The 22,825-nt window shown below is 31.6% G+C and overlaps 3 protein-coding genes and 1 pseudogene across 6 annotated transcripts; 1 reads left to right on the top strand and 3 right to left on the bottom strand.

Annotated features, from left to right (window-relative positions):
* The first annotated feature begins 3,638 nt into the window (after positions 1-3,638).
* LOC111274047 (protein SHOU4-like) lies at positions 3,639-6,878 on the top strand. 2 transcript variants are annotated; one of them, XM_022858700.2, is made up of 4 exons: positions 3,639-4,513; positions 5,540-5,695; positions 5,795-6,006; positions 6,193-6,878. In XM_022858700.2, the coding sequence occupies exons 1-4, from the start codon at positions 3,761-3,763 to the stop codon at positions 6,383-6,385; spliced, it is 1,314 nt and encodes a 437-aa protein (XP_022714435.1). In that variant the 5' UTR covers positions 3,639-3,760; the 3' UTR covers positions 6,386-6,878. The 2 variants fall into 2 exon arrangements, with proteins under 2 accessions (XP_022714435.1, XP_089611668.1); XM_089755542.1 differs by having other exon boundaries at positions 6,140-6,314.
* A 345-nt stretch (positions 6,879-7,223) lies between these two features.
* Positions 7,224-9,285, bottom strand: LOC111274046 (tropinone reductase-like 3; annotated as a pseudogene). Its single transcript, XR_016334201.1, has 6 exons — positions 9,023-9,285; positions 8,536-8,652; positions 8,172-8,306; positions 7,819-7,944; positions 7,613-7,714; positions 7,224-7,519 (listed from the first exon to the last, which is right to left on the bottom strand). The product of XR_016334201.1 is annotated as a tropinone reductase-like 3 (transcript).
* Positions 9,286-11,707: 2,422 nt separating this feature from the next.
* LOC111274045 (tropinone reductase-like 3) lies at positions 11,708-14,252 on the bottom strand. Its single transcript, XM_022858698.2, has 6 exons — positions 14,033-14,252; positions 13,509-13,625; positions 12,882-13,016; positions 12,482-12,607; positions 12,292-12,393; positions 11,708-12,027 (listed from the first exon to the last, which is right to left on the bottom strand). The coding sequence occupies exons 1-6, from the start codon at positions 14,168-14,170 to the stop codon at positions 11,878-11,880; spliced, it is 768 nt and encodes a 255-aa protein (XP_022714433.1). The 5' UTR covers positions 14,171-14,252; the 3' UTR covers positions 11,708-11,877.
* Positions 14,253-15,575: 1,323 nt separating this feature from the next.
* LOC111274043 (EH domain-containing protein 2-like) lies at positions 15,576-20,028 on the bottom strand. 2 transcript variants are annotated; one of them, XM_022858696.2, is made up of 16 exons: positions 19,856-20,028; positions 19,642-19,721; positions 19,203-19,271; positions 19,063-19,120; positions 18,881-18,936; positions 18,735-18,774; positions 18,596-18,657; positions 18,115-18,228; positions 17,827-17,929; positions 17,674-17,723; positions 17,299-17,427; positions 16,960-17,211; positions 16,787-16,866; positions 16,439-16,565; positions 16,165-16,308; positions 15,576-16,076 (listed from the first exon to the last, which is right to left on the bottom strand). In XM_022858696.2, the coding sequence occupies exons 1-16, from the start codon at positions 19,938-19,940 to the stop codon at positions 15,891-15,893; spliced, it is 1,635 nt and encodes a 544-aa protein (XP_022714431.2). In that variant the 5' UTR covers positions 19,941-20,028; the 3' UTR covers positions 15,576-15,890. The 2 variants fall into 2 exon arrangements, with proteins under 2 accessions (XP_022714431.2, XP_022714432.2); XM_022858697.2 differs by having other exon boundaries at positions 15,751-16,076; positions 18,735-18,768.
* Between the last annotated feature and the right edge of the window lie 2,797 nt (positions 20,029-22,825).

The raw sequence follows: 22,825 nt of genomic DNA, 5'->3' as shown, positions 1-22,825 counted from the left end.
TCGTCAATTTATTCCAAAACTAAAGAAACATGGGATGTATTGTTTAATGATTAGGGAATTGTTTGTGCTGGCAAGTGCAGAGAAAAATGTTCTTTAATATGTTCCATTCATTGCTTTAAGGAGTCAACTATGAACTTTTCTTGTATGCCTTACAAGCTAAGTAGAATGTTTTTTTTTTTTTTTTTTCCTGTGAGCAAAATGACAAACAATCTTTCAAAAGCAAGGAATCGGGATTAAAGGCAGACATCATATAATAAAGCAATAGAAATACAACGAAGCTTCCCCTTTTAGATTCCTTTGAAGTTTGGTTCATCTCATCTGAAATTTTCAATTCTTCTAGTGCGAGTGCCACAAATTGGCATTGCATTTTGGAATACACGATCCATTTTTGAAGTCATTTTCTTGGATCAATAGGATCAAGTACTCTAGGGAAAAGGCTTTGGTTTTTGGACTTTGGGCTCACAAACATATATGACAAATTGATTCTTGTTCTTTTTTAATTGTCTAAAATTATAACATTCAAAACATTGATGATTTGGTTTGTGATTAAACCTAAGAAAACAAAAAGTCACCGACCTGACCTGCTTTTGTGTAAAGTTGAAAATGGGGTCTCCAACACTCAGATCTGATTGACTAATACGAAGTAATTAGTAGGTAAGTGAGACGTGTTTCCTTGATAGGAACTTGATGATCAACCTCTATACACAAATTGTTTAATTGTTGTTCACTAATCAATCCATGACAAATTGCCCCTTTTTGTATGCACTCAAATATAAAAACATTTTGCCCTTTTGTGGCCCATAATTGCAATCCCCTGCCCTAACTTTGTGGTCCATTCTTGCTGATTAATCTCCCTTTTAAATTATTAATACAATTGGATGGTTCATGGTTGGACTAGATTGATTCATTAGATTTTAACTTATTACTAATTTAGAGAAGAAAAATTATACTAATTAAGAGTAAATTGCAAAGATGAACTTGTCCGTAGTTATAAAAGCGGATGCTGTAGGCGCAGAGCAGAATTAGAGAAGTGAGTGACTTTGGGTCTACCCCACAAGAAGAAAAGGACGACAAAACCCTCCAAAGTCCATAAGATTTTTGAAATCTTTTTATCATATCTAGAGGGCACTTTTGGCCTAAAAATACTATATTCCTCTCGCCCTTTTTAGGACACAGCTTTTTTTTTTCTTCTCTGGAAACCATTTTTGTTTATTTATGCCAAAAATGTGATTTAATTTCTTCAATGGAATGATTTATGGTACACATGTGCTAAATCAAACAAGCTATAGTCGAGAAAAACAGCAATTAATCATCATATAATTGAAAATATTAAACATTACTAAAATTAAAATAAATCCACAGGTAAGGAAACTTCATTTACATTTTCATTTTGCATTTTATCCTCTCAAGAAAATATAGTAACAGAATTAATGTTTTAGGTATTAACATTTATGAAGTCAGCTAGAAGGTTATTTTTGTCTTTAAGCAACAATTTTCTCATAGACCTTGGATGCCCGTGCCGTTTGCGCCAGTACCCATGATTTGGCCCTCAGCACAGGGGTTACCGGTGGCCAGCCAGAAACGAAAGAGTGAATCCTTGTAGAGTGTAGTAGCTTAACATTGAAGTGGCCCATTCCATTTACGGGCAAATCTATCCGTAACAAAACTCTTTATCAACCAACTAATTTGGGACAATAATCACCACTTCACTGATTCACTACCATCAGTAGATGATAATTATTTATCTTCAAGTTTTCTCTAAATTTAATTCTCTCTCTAATTATTTTAGACGTTTCTAAAACAGATTTTTTATTAAAATAATACATTAAAAAAATTTTAAAATTTTTTTAATTGACAAAAAAAAGAAGAAGATTTTCTCATTGTCAACAGGTTTAATTCTTGTTAAGTTCCATTTCTAGATAAGATAGTAAATAATTGGGTATTTACACAATCACCTATCAAGCAAACTAGATACTTCGGAGCTAAATAGTACCTTATTGGTACCTATAGTGCTGGCTGGAAATAATAAAGTATTTGATGGATGAGTGAGTGGATGGTAGATCTACTCTACTAATAGTAGAGTTGCAAGTGGGCGGTGGCAATAACAAAGGGACCAACTTAAGCTTGCCAAATTTAAAACACTGGGCCCTAATTGTGATTGGATTATCCTAACCGTTCAATGATTGTGCAGAACGAAATGACACACAGTACTGAAGATATTCTGGCAAAGAGAGGATCTACAATGTAGGACCCCAATTAACCCCACATCACAGTTCCCTCAACGCCAACGTTTTGTTCAGGCCTCGAGGGAGGGACCGTTTCTTAACAATCAGACTGTGACACATCATAACCGCCATTACTCTGACCTCCCGCCCTCTGCATTTCCGTGCATTCCCATCCTCATTTCCCGATCCCCGTTTGGCCTTGGCCATTGCAATTCACAACTGTCTTTATATATTTTTCCGTTAGTACGGAATTTCATATCTTTCTCTTTTTAGTAATAATAAAGTTCATCTCTGATATACAAGTTTAATACGCATAAATTTAGCCAATTAGCATTAGTTTTGATGGAATTAATGTTTGAGTGACTTTTGGAGATTGTTGGATTGAAAATCAAAGTATTTATTATTATTTTTAAATAAATTAAGTAGATACATATTAAGGATTATTAAAAGTAGATTAATATTTTAAAAAAGACATAATTTAAGATTAAATTGGATTATTATAATAATATTTTATACATAGTGAGTGTTTAATATAGTTTATAGAAGAGTTTATTTATTATAAAAGTAAGATCCATGTGTTTGGTACTTAATTTTTAAAAATTTTTAGCTTATAAAATAGACGCATTTGAGCTTTTAAATGGAATTATAAATCAAAGCTTCTTTCAATAAATGCTGATAATAAAATCAAGTATTTAATGAAAATTTTTTGTATTTTCTTTTTACTCTTACATAATTTACAAAATTATAAAGAAGATTATATTATTTCATATTAAATTTTTTTATTTTATCCAATTTTCAATTGATTTTACATACTATTTTATTTATTTATTTATTTATTTTCATATAAAATTTTGTGATTTAATTTAATAAAATTGATTAATTTATTTTTTATTTATTAAAAATATATAAAAATACTTAAATAATTTTCAATATTCTACGATACTTGCGAATTAAATTTGCCACATTATTTTAACTTCTCTTAAAAATATTTTCAGGACAACTATATTTCTTAATAAAAAACAATTTTATTCAAATAACCCTTCTTATACTCTTACTAATTTAATTAGGATACTCCTAAGAAAGAGGATAGTGAGGGTTTTGCAATTTACGGTGCAGGTGTACGACGATGGAAGCGTGGAGAAACGTGATAGGAGAGTAGCCATCGAACTTTTTCGATGAGATAAGGATTGAAAAGTAAATTCGGAAAGAAAAGAAAGCGTGGTGACCGGTGGGCCGGGCCACAGCAATCCTCACATCGCAAACCTTAAACAACGAACGGGCACCGCCATTTTGAAGAGAAAAGGACATGCATGTCATTATATAATTTCCTCAAACACATTTGCGTCATTTCACGCAATCAGACCCCCACAACCCCGCCCCCCCCACACTCTAACTCCACCATTCTTCTCTACACTCCCATTCCTCACTCTCTCTGCTACTTCTTCTCCTAAAACTCCACTCTTGTTTTGTCCTTTTCTTCATAGCAAAAACAATTTTTAATTAATAAAATTGATCAAAACCAAAGGACGAGAAAAATGGGTTCTCGGGTTCAGTCTCATCAACTAAGCAATGGGTTGTTCGTGTCGGGAAGGCCGGAGCAGCTAAAAGAAAGGCAACCGACAATGTCGTCAAGGGCAGTACCGTACACAGGCGGTGATGTTAAAAAATCAGGAGAGCTGGGGAAAATGTTCGACATCCCAGTGCTTGATAATTCCTCATCCAGTGGTCCTCCTTCAAATTCCAACTCAAACCCCAACTCCAAGCAGCAGTCACAACTTCCGCAACCTTCACGTGCTTCCTCTTCTTCTCAGCCCAACAGTGGATCCATGCGATCTGGGTCTAACTCAGGTCCGATCAGGAAATCCTCCGGGCCCATGCCGCTTCAACCCACTGGGCTCATCACTTCAAGTCCCCTTAGCTCCGGTCCCAGGAGGTCGGGGCAGCTCGGCCAGGCCGAGCAAGCGAGTTCTGTTCCGGGGAAAGCGGGGTACGGGCCGGCGGTGACGAGTCTCGGGGAACGGGTGAGGTTTGGATTTAGGGTGTCCAAGGCAGTCGTTTGGGTGGTGATGGTCGTGGTAGCGATGGGGTTGTTGGTGGGGGCGTTTCTGATGGTGGCCGTGAAGAAGGTGGTGGTTCTTGGGGCGGTGGGTGCGGTGGCGGTGCCCATGGGTTTGGGATTAGCTTGGAATTGCATTTGGGGAAGGAAAGGCTTGTTGGGGTTTGTGGGGAGGTACCCAGATGCTGAGCTTAGAGGTGCCGTTGATGGCCAATATGTGAAAGTTACAGGGGTAAATTTTAGTTTACTAGTACATTATGTTTTAGTTACTTTTATATGTCTATTTGTGGAAACTGAAGGCTGCTCTAGAAATATTCGACATGAATTTATTTTTGTTGATTTGTTGTTTTAATTTTCATTAAATGTCTAATATGGTAATTCATATTTGTAATTATTATCTTGGAGGTTTTGGTTTTTCTTTTGTTAGATGAGTTAACGGTTTGATGTCTGGATTCAGTTGGTTATTTGTTTTGAGTTATTTTTGTTTATAATCGGTAATTATAGATTGCTTTTGAGGGATATTTTAATAATGATGGGACTTTATGTCAGAATACTAAATGTGGGTGTCTAACTAGCTATCTTGTTCTGCAAAAAAAAGGCTCATCTAGTCTTGTTCCTATTGCTGAAAAGAAATCTCTAGATGGCGTTGATTAGATGTGCTTTGCTGGAAACAGTTTGAATCTTTATGGGTTAAATGGTTGTTTTATTAGTTGTTTAATTCTACCTGTGATTGTGAACCAGATGGGAGTTTCCTGATTTTGGAGATCTCATATGATCTTTATTTTGGACCATGTATAAGCTTACTGCTCCGTTTTAAATAGAGTTAATCCTGAACCCAGTATAGCTAGTTGATGTTGTATTGGTAATTCTTATCTCTAGGTATATTTATTATTTGTAACATAGAAGTTATGCTTGGTCCAGTCAGCTGAAGATAGGATAGTTATGGTTCTGGGTTTCTAACAATCTTGATCATTAATTAAGAGTTCCATTTTGTGAACATGATCATAGGCTCATGGGAAGGCATGCTTCCCGTACCAAATGCACTGGTACGGTACAGCCTATGGCATGTATTGGCATTTGAAGCCTATGGCTACCATTAAGATCTGTCATTGGTTTGTTCTTATGGACTTTGTCTTCTTCAAATCGGACTGTTCTTTTTATTTGATGGTGTATTAAGTTTCCTAATGGACTCTTAAGTTTTAAATTCTTATATATTGATTATGCTATAGAATTAATAAAACTACAACTCTTATTGTAGGTTGTCACCTGTGGCAGCATTCCTTTAGAGTCATCTTACCAGAGAATGCCCAGATGTGTATATGTTTCCACAGAATTATACGAGTATAAAGGATGGGGTGGAAAATCTGCAAACCCTAAACATCGTTGCTTTTCCTGGGGATGTAGACATTCTGAGGTATTGTTTTGGTTTAGAAAAATCTAAAGAATCTGCGTAACTCAGAAATTTTGCGTCTAAGTAAATTTTCTCTTAAACCACCTTTTCTATTCTGAACAGAAATATGTTGCCGATTTCTATATATCAGACTTCCAATCCGGATTGAGAGCATTAGTCAAAGCAGGCTATGGAGCTAAGGTTGCTCCATTTGTCAAACCAGCTGCTGTAGTTGATATAACAAAGGAAAACAGAGACTTATCTCCAAGCTTTTTACGCTGGCTAGCAGAGCGCAATCTCTCTAGTGATGACCGTATAATGCGCCTAAAGGAGGGGTATGCCATTTATTGTTCTGCATCTATTCTCATTTTGATTTGGTGTGCATCTCAGTTGTATCTTTATGGGATTTATAGACCTAAGCTTTAAATAATTTGGAAATTAATGATTTCATTTCTTGAAACCCTTTAGGACATGTATGATTTTGTTTCCTGGAAATTAAGAGGCCATTTGTTGTGACACAGTTGCATAAAAGAAGGGAACACTGTAAGTGTGATGGGGGTTGTCCGACGCCATGATAATGTACTCATGATTGTTCCACCATCAGAACCTATCTCGACAGGCTGTCAATGGAGCCAGTGCCTCCTCCCAACATATGTTGAAGGTCTTATTTTGACATGTGATGATAATCAGAATGCTGATGTTGTCCCTGTGTAGATACGCTGCATTCCGTATTAGTCTCTGTTTGCAGCTGGGTGTCACAAGTAAATAATGTTAACGATGGAAAAAGGTCAAAATATGAGTGCCATATATCGGTTTTCCTTTCCTGCTAATCAAGTGCATACAAATGGGGTAGAAGACACATAGCACTTAAAGGAAGACTGAAATTACATAATAATAAAGGACAATCTACTCCTAAATCAGCTTGCCTCAGCATTCTGAGTTCTATGAGGGAAGGACTATCTTTCGAATGAAGCTAGAACATGTTGTATTCTGAAGATCCATGAGTTTGAGTTAACGTATATAAGATTCAGGGGAGCCCTAAGGGGTTGAAAAATGGTTGGTTTCTTTAGACATGGTAAAACTTAGCCATGTATAAAGTATTTTTTTTTTCCCGAGTTTACATGTTTTCTAGCTTATCACGTGCAATGTTTTAGATGCTGTTCCATCTGCTGATTAAATATTTTGTATAAAGTACTTCCTTCTCTCTTGCTTTTTCCCCATTTAAGTTTTATTTTTCGGAACGAGGTAAGCGATTGTAAATGATTTAGGGGGATGCCAATGGACTGCGGGCCTTGGTTTCCGGTTAGCACTCACTTATCCTCTTCGAGGGGAACACTTAGACTCTGCGGAGCTGCCATTGAATTCCAAGGTTCTAGTTTCCGGCTTCCGAAGGGGGCAGGCACCCAACTGCGTAAGAAAAAGGAAGAGAATGCTATGCAAGTTACATTTGACTTTATTGTTTCTTCATTTTATTTCTTTACAGAGAACTTTTCATTGCAAATTTTATATCTCAAGGTCAAATCTGGTAAATTAAAAGAGAAGCGCTCCTGAATTTATTAATCTGCCTCAAGTTTTTTTCCATTAAAGGCAGAAACAATCAGTTCTTGCTATAGAAATAGGAAACCAACTGCAAGTATCAAGTGGACATGAGATCTCTATAAACATTATTTATTTTTCCCAAAAAAAATTGGAAAGGTATACTAAAGTCTAGAGGGGATTCCCCGTCACCAAAAGATTTTCTCCTGTAATGTAACAAGCATCATCAGAAGCCAAGAAAGCAGTTGCTGCAGCCATCTCTTCTGGGGTACCAAGCCTTTTAAGTAAGGTCTTTTCCTCGGCAGTCTTCCTCTGCAACATTCCAATTCAAATTCAGTCCTTTAAATGACAAAGGACAGCAATTCAGCAAAGAGTAACCAGAACTAAAAGTACATATTCACTTACTACAGCTTCATCTTTTGTGATGTATGCTGCAAAGTGGGTTGGAACAAGACCAGGAGCAACACAATTTACACGAGTATCTATAGCCATCTCGGCTGCAAGGGCCTATATGTTCAGGTAATGCTTAGAAGATTAAAAAAACTCATCGTTTGTAGAATTCTTGAAAAAAGAATTGATCTCATCTAATGGAATAAGACTTGAACACCAACCTTGGTCAATCCAAGAAGGGCTGTCTTAGTTACCCCGTACATAGCCATAGCACCCCACGGTTGAAAGGCAACAACTGAGGAAATAAGAAGAACTGATGAACCTTTCTGCAAGTAAGGAGCTGCCTCCTGCAATAGGTGAAGAAGTCAAGGCCCTTTCTCATATTGTTGGTCAAAGTTTAACGAAATACAGATTCAGGAAAAGTGAACAAGTAAACTGCTGTGGTAAACTATGCCATAGGCCACAGCCTAATGTAAGACCGGAAAAATAAACAGAAGATACCGCACCAACAATCTAATCCTAACAATATATGTTCTTTTAATTCTGAACATTAGTCATCACCCAAAATATTTACCTGTAGAAGAAGTACAGTTGCTTTGACGTTTATTTCCCATATTTTGTCAAGGATAGATTCTGGGGTTTTCAACAATGGCTCTACGGATGGATTTACAGCAGCATTTGATACAACCACATCTATTTTTCCATATTTCTGAAACAAAAGCAGCAACTCTTAAATCACATTTACAGAGCAACATTAAACAATTAAGATTATAGACAGTTATAAAGATGTTCTCACTACTAGATAAACAGAAACAATGTTGAACATGACTACTGGATTGCAATTCAGGATTTACAATTTCAGAAGATAATTATATGGAAGGAAATGACAACTTTGTTATAAGAAGCGGAAATTTTCAATATTCGATAAAAATACTAACCTCAACAGTCTTTTGAACTAGATCTTTCCTTTGTTGTGCATTTTGGACATGACAAACCACTCCCAACACTTCAATTCCTTTATTCTCAAGCTTTTCAACTGCTTCATCCACATTTTCCTGCAAGCATACCAAAACCACAAATATCCATCCTTATATTCCGAACGAAAAAAAAAAGAATTAATTTTTAAAAAATTAACTAGTTCTGGAAAAAAATTATGTTCAATATCTAAGTGGAAAAACTTGGTTCAACATCCAACTGCAATTGTTAAAATTGAAACAAAAATAAAATTCCCTGGATAGATTAAACTGAACTTATGTTTTTTGTTTTTTTGGAAATGCAACAGATCATGAAACAATAAAACTGAAACATTCATGAAAGATTTACTTATTCAAAGGAAAATGAAATCGAAACCTCATATTCTTAGGAGAAAAAAAAAGTAAAAGATTAAAAATGGTTGGGTTGGGAGAAAAAGAAAAAAAAGAAAACCTTTTTGCGAGAAGAGATGACGACGGAGGCGCCTTCCAAGCCGAGACGCTCGGCGGTGGCAAAGCTGATGCCTTTAGTGGAAGCCGTTGCAATTGCGACTTTTCCTTCAAATCTCCTCCCAAATTTCGCCACCATCTTTGCCATTTCCTAGAAGAGTTGTTCTTTTCCTTTACGCATATCCATCACCTAAGAGTTTAAATAGGTTTTGTTTTTAAAAATATCCTTACAGTTAATCTTAGAATTTGACGTGAACTTAAAAGATCCTCTGAAAAGACCTACGCTTAGAATCCATTACATTGGAAAGATAGAGACAACGACGTGTTCACTTCGTCATGAGAGAGCCACCTCAAAATTTTAAGATTTTAGGTTTAAGTTTAATTTTGTGTGATTTGATTATTTAATTAAATTATAATTTATTAATTATTTATTATATTATTTATAACATTATATTATAAAATATATGATTATTAGATAAAATTTATTGATATAAATATTTATATGGATAATTTTTTAACATGTAAGAATAATTTTAGATTATTTATAAAAAATATAAATTTAAAAAATTATTTAATTTTTTAAAATTTTTAAAATTTAAAAAATTATTTAATTTTTTAAAATTTTTAAAATTTAAATAAAAAACCTATTCATATATATAAAATAAAAGTTTATCATATTATTTATAATTAACTTTATATTATTTTTTATTGCAAATGTTTTTCTAATTTTAGCTATATCTTTTTATTATTTAAAATTTTTAAGTGTTGGTGTCATATTATTAATATTTATTTCATCAATTTAAATTTAAAATAATTAAATAGATAAAATTATTTATTTAAAATAAAAAGTAAATTATAATATAAATTTAAAATTTTAAAAGTTAATTTTATTTAATTCAAATTTCATTAATTGTGTAGATATATCTATTTTTTAAATTTTAAAATCTTAAAATTTGATATTTTTAATTTCATAAATTTTTATATTCATTTATTTTTTAAAAAATTTTAAAATTTTAAAATATAAATATCACTTATTATATTTTCTAAATTCAAAATATATTTGTCAATTTGAAAATTATCTAGACACTTTAATTGTCATGTAATAAACTTATAAATTATGTGCTACCCATTATTATTTTTTAAATTTACAAATTTTCTTTTAAATGTAGACTATTATTCTTATAATTTTATTTTTATAAAAAACTAATATTTATTTCATTTCATTTTTCTTTTAACACTCCTTTACTAACTTTTTCTTCCATATTTTGCTCATAAATTTTATTCAATTATCATAGGGTGATAGTATGTTCATATATGTTTATTAAAATTATTTTATTTTTTTTAAAAAGTTTATATTAAAATATAACTTATTAGAATATCTTTTTTTTTTAAATTGTAATTTTTTATCCTTGATGATTTTTTTTTTCTGATTTTTAACCTATTATCAAGAAATATTATATTTTTGCATTTCACATTTTTCATATATTTCAAAAATAATTTGCTTGATTATGAATTGGTTCTTGAGATTATATAATTTGGTTATGATAAAATAAGTACTATCAATTCTAAAGAAAAAATGCTCATTTCATTACTTGTTTTGATGTGTGAATAATTGTTTTGAGTCAATTGATGAAATACCAATGATAGAAATATTATATTTTTTACTTTTATTTTAAGATAAATCACTCAAGAGATATGCAACTTGATTGTATTATATATTATCACCATTGGTTTAGATTTAGAGTTATATACTTTTAATATTTTAAAGAATATTAAAAGATAATTCATAAATCAAATGGTTTTGTTTACCACTTTAGAAATTTTCTTTTCATTTTTATCATGGAAAAATATTTTTATACTTTACATATTTACTTAATTACTTTAGATAATTCATAATTCATGAATCAAACACTTTTAAATTTATTTATTTATTTATTTTGTATCATGAATTAAATAGATTATACATGTATATATTTTTAAAATAAAAACTTTAGGATCAAGATACGATAAAAATTTTTTTGCAAATAAAAAATTAGAATATATATTCTTTTATTAAGATAATATAAAAATTAAAATAAATTTAAAAAAATTAAAATTATAAAAAATATAATAAAAAACTTGTGCATTGCATAGGTTAAAAAGCTAGTTTAGTAATATAATATTTAATTATTCAATCCATTATATAAAAATAATACTTGATTATAAATTTAACTTGAAAAAAATATAACTTCCAAAAAATAGTAATATGGAAGAGTGATACTTTTGGTAAAATAAAATTTTATAGTATAATTAATTATAATTGATCACAATTTTAAATTACATAAAATTCATCAAAATGTTAAATAAAATTCACACTTATAAATAACAAATCATTGCATAACAATATCTTGTAATTATATAATTACCGAATTATAAGTGAAAAATTATAGGAAGAATGCTCCAATACAATATTTTTGTTTTTCTTAGGACAAGCCGATTTTAGAAACTGAAAATTTTATCCTATATATATTTTGAGCAATATTATAAAAATAATTTGTAAATGTTTAAAAGCCAAAGGATTGTCTGGAGTATGAAAATTAGTGTATGTAGTGAAAAATACTATGCAATTTGTTATAATATTTAGAACCTTTTTCATTTGCAAAAGGTAGCAAAATAAGCAAGGGTTAATTGATCGAATAATGAAAAGAAATAAAGGAAAAATAAAAAATCCAACATTTATTTTATCTTCCTCTGAAGTTGTTCCACTTCAGACACGGTAAGTAATAAAATGTTGCAATAGGAAACAGCACATTGAAATTTGAAACTGAATGCAGAGATTGAAGGGACAAAGGAAGATTTCTGCAAGTAACATAAAAGAAATTACAGTCTAGAGGGGTTTCCTCCTGCGACAATTATGGTTTCTCCTGTAATATAAGAAGCGTCATCCGAAGCCAAGAAAGCGGTTGCAGCAGCAATTTCTTCCGCTGTGCCAAGCCTGTTTAGTAAGGTCATCTTCTCAAAGAACTTCCTCTGCAACAAATTCCAATTCAGATTCCGATAATAGACTAAAATTTAGGAGGATAGAGCCAGAACAAAATCCCAGATATCATCTATATATATATATATATATACTTTTTTTTGTTACATTAGGAGGGCAAAGCCCCAGTACAAGTAAAGGGGATGGAGAGGTCGAAACCAGACTTTTGATGTTTTTTCATGCATCTTTAACCATTAGGCTAAAGGCTTGGGGACACATTTATATATATATATATATATATACACACACACACTTACTGTGGCCTCATTTGCTGTGATGTATGCTGCAAAGCGGGTTGGTACAAAACCAGGAGCAACACAATTGACACGAATATGAGGTGCCATTTCAGCTGCCAGAGCCTAAAAAGGGAATCAAAGGAGACTAAGAATAGTAGAACATGCAAAAGTTTGAGAGTTCTTGAATATGGAACATAACTCAAACACCAACCTTGGTCAGGCCAAGAAGGGCTGTCTTAGTAACCCCATACATAGCCATATTAGGCTGCGGTAGATAAGCTCCTAGTGATGAAATAAAAATAACCGATGAACCTTTTTGTAAATGAGGAGATGCATCCTGCATTACATCAAGGAAATAGGTTACACATGAACCTTTCATATATACTTATCAAGTCAAACAAATAAACACGGATTCAGGAAATTGGTGATCTGCTGCAAACTACTATGAGCCATGAGGGTAATTAGATATGGTAATTAAGCATATTTAGGCCACTATTGGATGAACACTACTGATAACAAATGTGTCAAAAAAAAAAAAAAAGTGCGCAGAGCATCCCACAAGAAGAATCTGAGGCTAACTGTTAACTTTAATCTTGATTGAGAGGAGTTACCTGTAGAAGAAGTATGGAGGCTTTGACGTTTGTTTCCCATATCTTGTCGAGAATAGATTCTTCGGTTTGCAACATGGGTTTATTAACTGGATTTACGGCAGCATTTGATACAATCACATCTATTTTTCCATATTTCTGAAACCAAAACCACAAACTCTTAAAACGGCAAAACAGAATAGTATATATATTTATACCAATTACCCAAAGGAATAATCATTTGTTGTCAAGAGAAAGGCCTATTCTCTTATGAGCAATAAATAGGAGAAAAAGCCCCCAAGTATATCAGATTCAACGGAGAAGACATCGTCTTATCTAGGCCGGATATATCAGATTAGACATTTTCACTCAAAAGCTTGTTCGTGCTTAACTATTTTTCCCAGTACCAAGCATACGAACCAGATGTTGAACTAAAATAAAAATTAAATATCAAGTAGTTATACTTTCATTTACGGAGATCTACAATAGTTGACTGCTTCGCAAAACCATGGACCTCAATCTCAGGCATTACAGGGTCAAAGTTAATACTATTTTGAAGAAGATATCATATCAAAAGGAAAAGTTCAAATTCTCAAGTTTAGCTTATTTTCCAGCCATTGGAATTAGAATTCGAGATTTTCGCTTACTAACCTCAATGGTCTTGTTTATTAGATTCTTCCTTTGCTGCGCATCGGATACATGACAAACCACTCCCAAAACTTGTATTCCTTTAGCTTTAAGCTTTTCAACTGCCTCATCCACGTTTTTCTACAAGTATATATAGCTCAAAACATAAACATCCATCATCAAATTCAAATCAAATGAAAAAAACAACCAATTTGAAAAAAAAAAACTATAATTTGTAATTAAGTTCCATCATTCTAAATAAAAGCAAAAATTCACTATAGCGAATTTTTTTGTTACTATTTTGCAGGAAAAACAGCGGTTAAAGAAGAAACAATCAATCAATAAAACAAAGAGAATGCAAATCTTGTTAATTATAGATCACATAACAATAATTTATTATATAATTCATATAAAACTCCTTATGACTTCTGGTGCCACAGATGAAATTTTTTTACGTCGTTTAATCACATCGGCAAAATCTATAGCATTAACCTTTGAATGGAAAAGAGATGATCAAAGGTATATAGAAAAGCAAAATTATAATAGACCTGCTTACGAGAAGAGATGACAACAGAGGCACCTTCCAAAGCAAGGCGCTCTGCGATGCCAAAACCGATTCCTTGAGTGGAAGCAGTCACAATTGCAACTTTCCCTTCAAATCTTCTTGCTGCTATCTTCTTCTCCATTTCCTATAATTCAAAGCAAAATAATGGCAAGTCAGAGTTTTCTCCAATCTTCTATTATATAATTAAGCTCACATAATAACTAACTAGCCCGCCATTATTTAAAAATATATTCATTATATTTTTTATACAAATCAGGAAAATATTGGTCAAAAGGGATCCAATGTTTGTTAAGAAAACGGCAATTTTAAGAAAATAATTCCATAAATTTAAATATTTTTCACATGATCCTATAATATAGTAAGTAGAAACTATAACAATAGTCCTTACTTAAGATTCACAAACAATTGTTTTATTTTTTATTTTTAAATTGTCAACCTACTGTTTAACTGTAAAATACTTTCTCAAACTTTACCCCCAAAATAAGGATTCCTAATCATTTTCCTCACATACGTATATAGTTCAAGAAATAAAAGCATATACCTCCCAAGTCCTAAGAAAGCAATTATAAGTTTGCATATTCCTTTTTATTATTATTGTTTAGGTGCATGCATTCAAATATATGTACTATATAATAATATATTGAATTTCATTGAAACGCTGCAGTCAAGCCTGTAAAATTATCCCAAAAAAAATGTTGTTTTGTTTTTAAGAATTTACGTTTTCAACTATTGACCAGAAGATTTTTGCCGTCTTTAAAAAACCATGACCGTTGAATAAATATATACATTTAATATTTTCCGTCAAAAAATGGGTACATGCATCTCCAATTTTTCATGTAGACACGTTATCCCTCAAGACCGATCCAGGTTTTAAAATTTTTACTATATTTTTATAGAAAGAGACAATGAAAACATTAAAAAAAAAAAAAAAAAAGAGCTTGCAGTTGTATCTGAATTCCTGAGTTGGGAACACTTTGCAGGCTGCTCTTGCATCCTTTGAGTAACTTAGTGGAGTAGATTATATCTTCTCTGTATGTATTCTCACATGCTTACACTATAAGTATTTCACTGCAGATGTTGATTTTTCTTTTGGGTTAATTTTAATAGTGAATTTGATCAAATTATCATAGTTTTCAATTAGAAGATATAATTATATTAATGTCAATATTAGTACTTATTATCTTTTTGCTTGATGAACTATTAATTAATGCATAATCCATCAAATATTCAAGAAATCACTTTGGCGTGGCTTTTCTTGTTGCAAAAGCCTGTAAGATATTGACCATAGCAGAATTGGTGATAGCTGTAGAAGTCTACTCTACATTTATATATATATATATATATATATATTTAATAGTCGCATACATCTAAATTTAAATAGTCGCCATAATGGACCTTATATAATTGATTGTACAAAAGATAATAATAATAATAATAATAGTCGTAAATTTTGAATTACTCTTTTATCATCTCTATTTGACTATTTCCAAAAGACGTAATCTATAACTAAAATCAATTAATTTTTTGAAGACCACTTCCCTTCTAATTTGAAAAAATAACAAAAATGATATACACAAATTCATGAGAAAAAGATGGATAAAGAAAACCAAGATAACGTCGCTTGATCTAACTCCAATCTACCATAAAAAACGGGTCTTTTTCTCTAAGTACATCTCTATAGGTTTTTGTGCATCAAAATTGCAAATGATTTATAGTAAACTGCACAAATAGGACACGCCATCTCATGAACAAACAAGCTTTAAAAAAGCCTCTTAAAGCATAGATGAAAAAAGAAAACACTTAGTTCACGTAAGTAACGAAAATCGCACTATTAGTAGACTTCATTCATAAGGATTCCTAAAATTCTTCAAGAGCTCTGGAATTTCATATCCTAACATATCGTCTACAGCTTGTATCATCTTAGGTTTCAATTTTTCAAATTTATCAATACTGTAATTATTCAACACCTCCCTATAGTGCTCAACACTTGGGAAATCACCTGCCGGTAGATGGAATTCTCGTTGGACCTGTTTCATATGAAATTATAAGAACAAATAAACAGAGTGGAAAAAAAAAAAGGAGATAACCAACGGCAAAGATAAAATGAGGAGACACCTTTCCAAATTCATCTTCAAGATTATCAATAAGCCGTTGTTGAGCTTTAGCTTTGCCCATCATACTAGGCATCTCTTTCTTGAGATGGCTAATTATATAAGCATGAATTTTTGCAGCTCTAGCACGCTTCACAAATTCATTGATCTGCAGTATGCATTTATCATCATGCACATACAGATTAAGTAAACATACAATGATAAAAGCATGTATATAGAAACGCACAATACACACAAACAATGGATGGGAAATTTAGATATGAAGAGGAGAAACACACCCGACGATCACAAGCCTTTCTTGGAATGTCTATCAAGTCCTTAAGAAGATCATCTTGTTCTTTCTCAAAAAGATCTTGCCCCAGTTGATCAATATCAGCTTCATTAATGATCTTATCATTGAAAGAGCTGACAAGAGAGGATAGATTAGAATTGCTACAATAATATATAACCCTAAATCTTAATTTCAAGAATATTGAATAAACGCCAGAGCTAAATGGTGAAGAAATTGCAATGATAGACTGAGGTAGATAAGGAACACCAGTGAAATAACTCGTTTTGCAGAAATAAAACTATTGACCATCCAAAATTGTCCAATGAAATAACTTGTTTTACGGAAAAAAACTTACCCAATGTAAACACGCACAACCTCTGGAGTATTCAAAACTTTTCCAAGTGACCACATCAAAGCCCCATATACTCTCATTAGCTGTCAATATGACATTGATAAGTTGTAATGAATGCATCAAATTCTAATAGTAGCAAGAGTCTGCAAATAAAATAATAGAGGAGAATATTGTACTTGTTGGGTATCAACTTGGTGTGCTTTATTTAGGACAACACGTATCTTGTCATCATTACCACGTAAAGATGAAATTACTCGTTTAAATTCATCACTTATGTCTAACTTGTGAGGGTCAAATAGAAGAAGGATGAGATCACATTTAGCTGCAAACCAAGATATAACACCAGTGAAATCATAACTTCGTTGTGTTCTCTGTTTTTCTCCAGATAGAACTCCAGGAGTGTCCACAAATGTTATTTGATCTAACAACTGCAACCAAGACAATAATATCAGAAAAATAAACTGACATATTAATGAATATTAAAAAAGGAAAAAGAAAAATTCAATAATTCTTACTGGATGTGGCATTTGAGAACACTCAAATTTTGATAAAAAGGATCCTCCAAAAGTTGTCAAGCCACCAAATGGAAGATCTGCTTGAACAGCAATAGTGTTCCCTGGTATGCTCCTTTCATCAGGTCCAGACTGAGGTTAAGAAAACATGAAACCAAACTGCATATTGTCATCTGTTTATCATAAATTATTTCCTTCCAAGTGTTACTCATTTGTTGTAAGAAATTGACCCAAAAATAGTGGTGGTCACTCAAAAAGGTTATACATAGAATGATGTCATAAATAAAGCAAGTACTGCAATCAAATGACAAGTTCTAGAATTCATTAATCCAGATAATCACTTTCAAAATCAGAAAGCTTGGACATGGTTTTACATACCATTACAACCACAAATCGATCAGTTGTAGGCTCTGGCCCTATGTGAGCCCCTGCAAGTAGAATGATGATGGAAAGCTCAGCACACATCATAACCAACTTACCATAATAGCATGTTTACAGGAAAGAAAAAGGGAATAAAAGCCTTTAGCTTACCTGGGTAATCACATTGTAACAAATGCTTTATAAATGTAGTTTTCCCAGTCGAATATTGACCCAAAAGCATAACAATAGGTTTAGCATCAAAGTCACTGTTTGTCTGCATGCAGAAAATTGCAGGGTCAATTCACTGCATTAATTAAAGCCTTTGTGCGAAAGAGTTTAGGACATGCCACAAGGAGTGACATGCATCTCTTAGTTCCGATAGACTTCAAACACTACAGACATGGAACCTTCAATTCAGGTTTCATAACTCACTGATAAATCAAAGCACAGTTCGCTTACCAATAAAGGAGACACAAAATCATTAAATCGATAGGCAACTTCCAATGGCTTTAGCTTTTCAATGTACAATCTCTTCAAGCCATCAACAATTGAGGTAACTGCACTTGGAGGTGTCTGAGCAATAAACAGAGAAATCAAACTTGTCTAACAACAAATAGAAATGCAGACATCTTACAAACAGATGCAGCTTAAGGATTTGTATGACACTTGAACATTGTTGAAAATATACATCACAACACATTCTGGTTTATAGATTAATTGAACTGAGACATGTTATATATTAGCTGAGTAACTGAACTTAACAGGTCATAATAGAAATTCAAGGAAGAGTGTACAGAAATGCAAAATAGAAAGCTAATAAAAGGTCCACTAGTAACAGAAGGTTAGCCAGCAATATCAAATAGATAAGATGAAGCAAAAGCAAAGTCAATATGGAGGCAAAACAAATTCCCATAAGGACAAAAAGAAACTGAGAAATTACCTTTCTTGCAGATTTTGAAGTAAACCGTTTAGCAGATGTTGAAACTTGGGGCTGACTAGATCCTGCAACATTAGCAGTTCCATGAAAACCCAATTGAACAATCTAATGGAAAACACTTAAAGATAGGATAGTATCTAACCATTCATTTCAGGCTCACCATTTGTTTTCAAGTCCTTTTTCTTCAGCGAAAAAAGACCAAGTAAAGTTATCAAAACTAAGAAATTAACTCAAGCAAGTAAACTAAGAAGGCAAAATAAAGAAGGCAAAATAAAGAAAACCCCTTACAGCTTTTAAGGCATCCAAACCTTCCAATAAAGGAAGACTAATATTCTCCGCATAAACTGGAATATACAAAAGAAGCATCAACGTGGATTAAACAAGAAGAATATGACCACTAGAGAGTCATGCCTCCACTGATATTAAAACATTAGAAAATAGCAAAACTGAATAGGTTATTCGCAACATGCCTGAATTTTTAAGAACATCAGAGGCTATTTCATGTCCTGCTTGTGCCAAAGAAACCAGCTGGATATCAACAAAAATTCAAACAAATTAGGAAACCATAATATCTCTATTTAGAAATAAATACTCCATTCCATTATGCAACCTGCATAGCAACAATGAACTCTGTCAACCCTAGAAATCCTTGTCGTTTAGAATCTGCAATCGCCCAGATCTGAAAATAGAAAAAGAAAAAACAAACGGTGAACAATGTGAACTCAAAACAATCATAATCTGATCAAACATTAAAATCAAAACTAATCCTAAAAAAAATTCTAATGAAATGAAAAACTTTCATAGCATACAACTCGTAGGCTGGACGAAGATTAGATCTATAAATATATAAACTGTCCTTTATAATTTCAAAAATCATTTATATATTCAAAGAAAACCAACCATAAACAAGCGCCGTCTCAGCTTATAATTTACAAATTATTGAAACTCGCTAAAATCAAGATATCAGAAATACAATAAAATCACACGTACAATGAACTTGCATAGATTTTAGTAAAGAATAACATCTTTTCTTGACAATTTTTTAGTACCTGCTTGAGTTCTTGACGAGAAAGTTTAGCCATGGCGAAGAACTTTGTAGCATCATTTCCAGTAACACGTCCATCTCCATCTGTAATCAAAGCAATTTTATGTTCAAAATCAACAAAATGGAACTTCGTTTGTTGTAAAAACAAACAAAAAAGATCAAAAAAAAGAAAGAAAGAAAGAAAGAAAGTGATTAAAGAATAAAGGAAAGGAAGAAACCTGAATCAGCGATATTGAACCAATCTTTGTAGATCTTTTGGTGCTCTTTGGAACATGATCCGATCGTGATTGGACTTGCCTCCATATTCACGCTGATAGCAATGTTGAGGTTTCAAATTTTGAAATTGAGAAAAAAGTATGAGAGACCGAAGAGAGTGAGTGGGTTTTATAATTTTTGGTTTTCCTTTTTTGCAACGAGTTTGGCGCTCGTTGATTCATAAAAGGAGAAAAACGACATCGGAGCAGGGAGCCTTTCAGAGATAAAACGACGCCACTTTTAATGGTATATTTGGCTTTCCCAATCGTAGAGGCAATATCGCTTTTAATGGAACCGATTAGACGGTTATAACCATGAGATGATCATGGAAGTATTATAGGTTTTATTATGGATTCGATTTCATTTCTCAAAATGGACCCACTGATAACGATATTATTTCTGATACATTTCAAATTTGAACTTTTTTTTTTTTTGTTTTAACATATCAATTGCTTTATTATCAGTATTTTTTTTTCTAACTTCTAGTAATTCTTTTGGCCCTGATTGCTTTTACCACAAGTAATTCTTGTTTAAATGGCCACTAAGGATTTTTGAATTTAAATCATTTTAAATTTTGTTATTTTGAATTTTGATTTCTCTAATCGACTTAATCTTGGGATTCTTAACCTTAATTGCATTGCATTTAAATTTTGAACCTTTTGTCGTTTCAAAATTTGATTGATTATAAAGGAACCCAGCGAGGCAAATTGTTTGCCTCTATTGTCCTTAACAAAAGCTTAATTTGCAGTTTGAATTAGGGCGCCATTTTCCCTCAAAAAGAGTGGAGCCCATAGAAAACAGCCAATCATTCTTGATATGAATGTGGATCCAGTTCTCAATGGACTGGCCTGGCCCATCTCTAATTACCAAAGTTAAAATATAATAGTGTTTTTGATAAATAGTCATAATTCATCGAAGAGGCATTTGATTCGAAAGTAAAATTTTTTGTTAAAATTTTACTTTTTGTAATTTAATTTTTAATTTGGTTTATAAAATAATTTTTTTATTTTTAAAATTTTTCAACAGTATTAAAATAAAAAAAAGGAAATAAAAAACTTTCATTTTCTTAAGTTTTTTAAGATTTTGAAGGGAAAATGAAAAATTTACTTCATTTATCCTAACTTAATTTTATTTTCATATTTTATTATCTTTTTTAATCTCTTAAAATTACAAAATAAATTTGATTTTTGTTATTTATAGTTTCAATAAATATTATATTTTTAACATAAAAAATGTAGTGAATATTAAAATTTTATTTTAAAAATTATAAAATGTTAATAAAAATCACATTTTAAAAATAAAAAACATAATGTGTGTTGAAATTTTATCTTTCAAATTCTAAAATTTTAACAAAATCACATTTTTAGGATAAAAAAGTAATCTTTGTTATAACTCATAATAAAATTAAAATAAAATATAAAATATATTTATTTAATATTATTATATATAACATTTGTTCTGTGAACTCCATCTCTAAAACCTCGGGAAGGGATTTATTACCTTTTCTAACCCCACGTTGATTTTACTGTAAAAATCAATCTGTATTTTTTTTTTATGTAGAAGCAATTAGCGTTGGGATAATAATTAAGATTGTAAAATCATTTTTATTGAAAGTATGAAAAAAATTATTTTTTAACTTTTTTTTAGTTCAAGCAAAGATAATGCATTATTCATATGTTATATATTATTTAGGAATTAGTGTTTTGAATATCACATGTTATAAAAAATAATATAATAAAAAATTTTATTAATTGGTAATCTTTCATTCTTCTAAGTTAAATATAAAAAATTTATATTTTTTAAGTCAATAAAACTCAAGAATTACATATTTTCCTTCAATATTATTTTCTCTCAAAATCACTTTTTTTTTCTTAAATCTCAAAATTCACAAATCAAATATATTTAAAATAAAAAATATAAAAAAAGTAATAAAATTATTTTTTCTGTTAAATACTTCGAATGAAGACATTATCAAGGCAATTCACCCTGTCTCGTGAAAGAAAAAGCAAGAGAAATGTGTGAAATGATTTTAAAGAATTAAAATTTGATGCTGAGTGCTTAAAAAATTAAATGGAAAACCATCAAGATTCACATAAAAATCGTCGTATATTGAGCTAGTGAGAAACAAAAGCAATTCCATTCCATTTGTATTAGTCACTTCTATTGGAGATCACCACAGCTCTGATACCATTTGTTAGGGAACACTACAGCTCTGATATCATTTGTTTGGCTAAAAGCCTCCAATCCAATCATACCAGCGGAAGTGAAATCAGATAATAAATCAAACACATAAGAGACAATAATTTAACGTGATTTGGTCTAATTGACCTACATCTACGGATGAGAAACAAGATCCACTAGTTGTAGAGAATTACAAACTTACATCGAATCATCAACCTCACTTAACAATCAATACTCATAAGACATTCTCAATCTCTTCTAGTCCTATGAAGTATTCTTAACCCAAACAAACACAAACTCAAACTTTTGTGTACCTTTTAATATAACCAAACACATACCCATTTGCTCCCATACACCATAACTATGTGGACCCTCTTAGTCTCCTCTAGTCTATTCATAAACAAACATACACACCCATAAAACGTAAAGCCCCAATACTCTTATGGGGTGTCTATCTCACAAAATCCTATAACTCTCTTACATCGTTTTCTCATACCTAACCCTGTAGAGACTTCACCTATTTATAACCATACAAACCTACCCATTAAGAATCTTTTTTCTCATAGAATTCTTCTCCTATAAGTTAAACTTGCCTATTAAGAATCTTTTTTCCCTTAAAATTCTTCTTTTACAAGTCAAACTTATCTATTAAGAACTTTTTTTCTTTTAAAATTCTTCTTTTACAAATCTTTTTATCCATCAAGCAATATCTAACAAATTTCAAACAAATTTCTTATGAGATTTGAGTCAAT

The sequence above is a fragment of the Durio zibethinus genome, chromosome 26 (genome assembly GCF_047325235.1).
Source record: "Durio zibethinus cultivar Kanyao isolate XHJ-2024 chromosome 26, ASM4732523v1, whole genome shotgun sequence".
NCBI lineage: Eukaryota > Viridiplantae > Streptophyta > Magnoliopsida > Malvales > Malvaceae > Durio > Durio zibethinus.
Note: the sequence above shows the minus strand (reverse complement) of the source record. Positions and strands in the feature narration are given on the sequence as shown.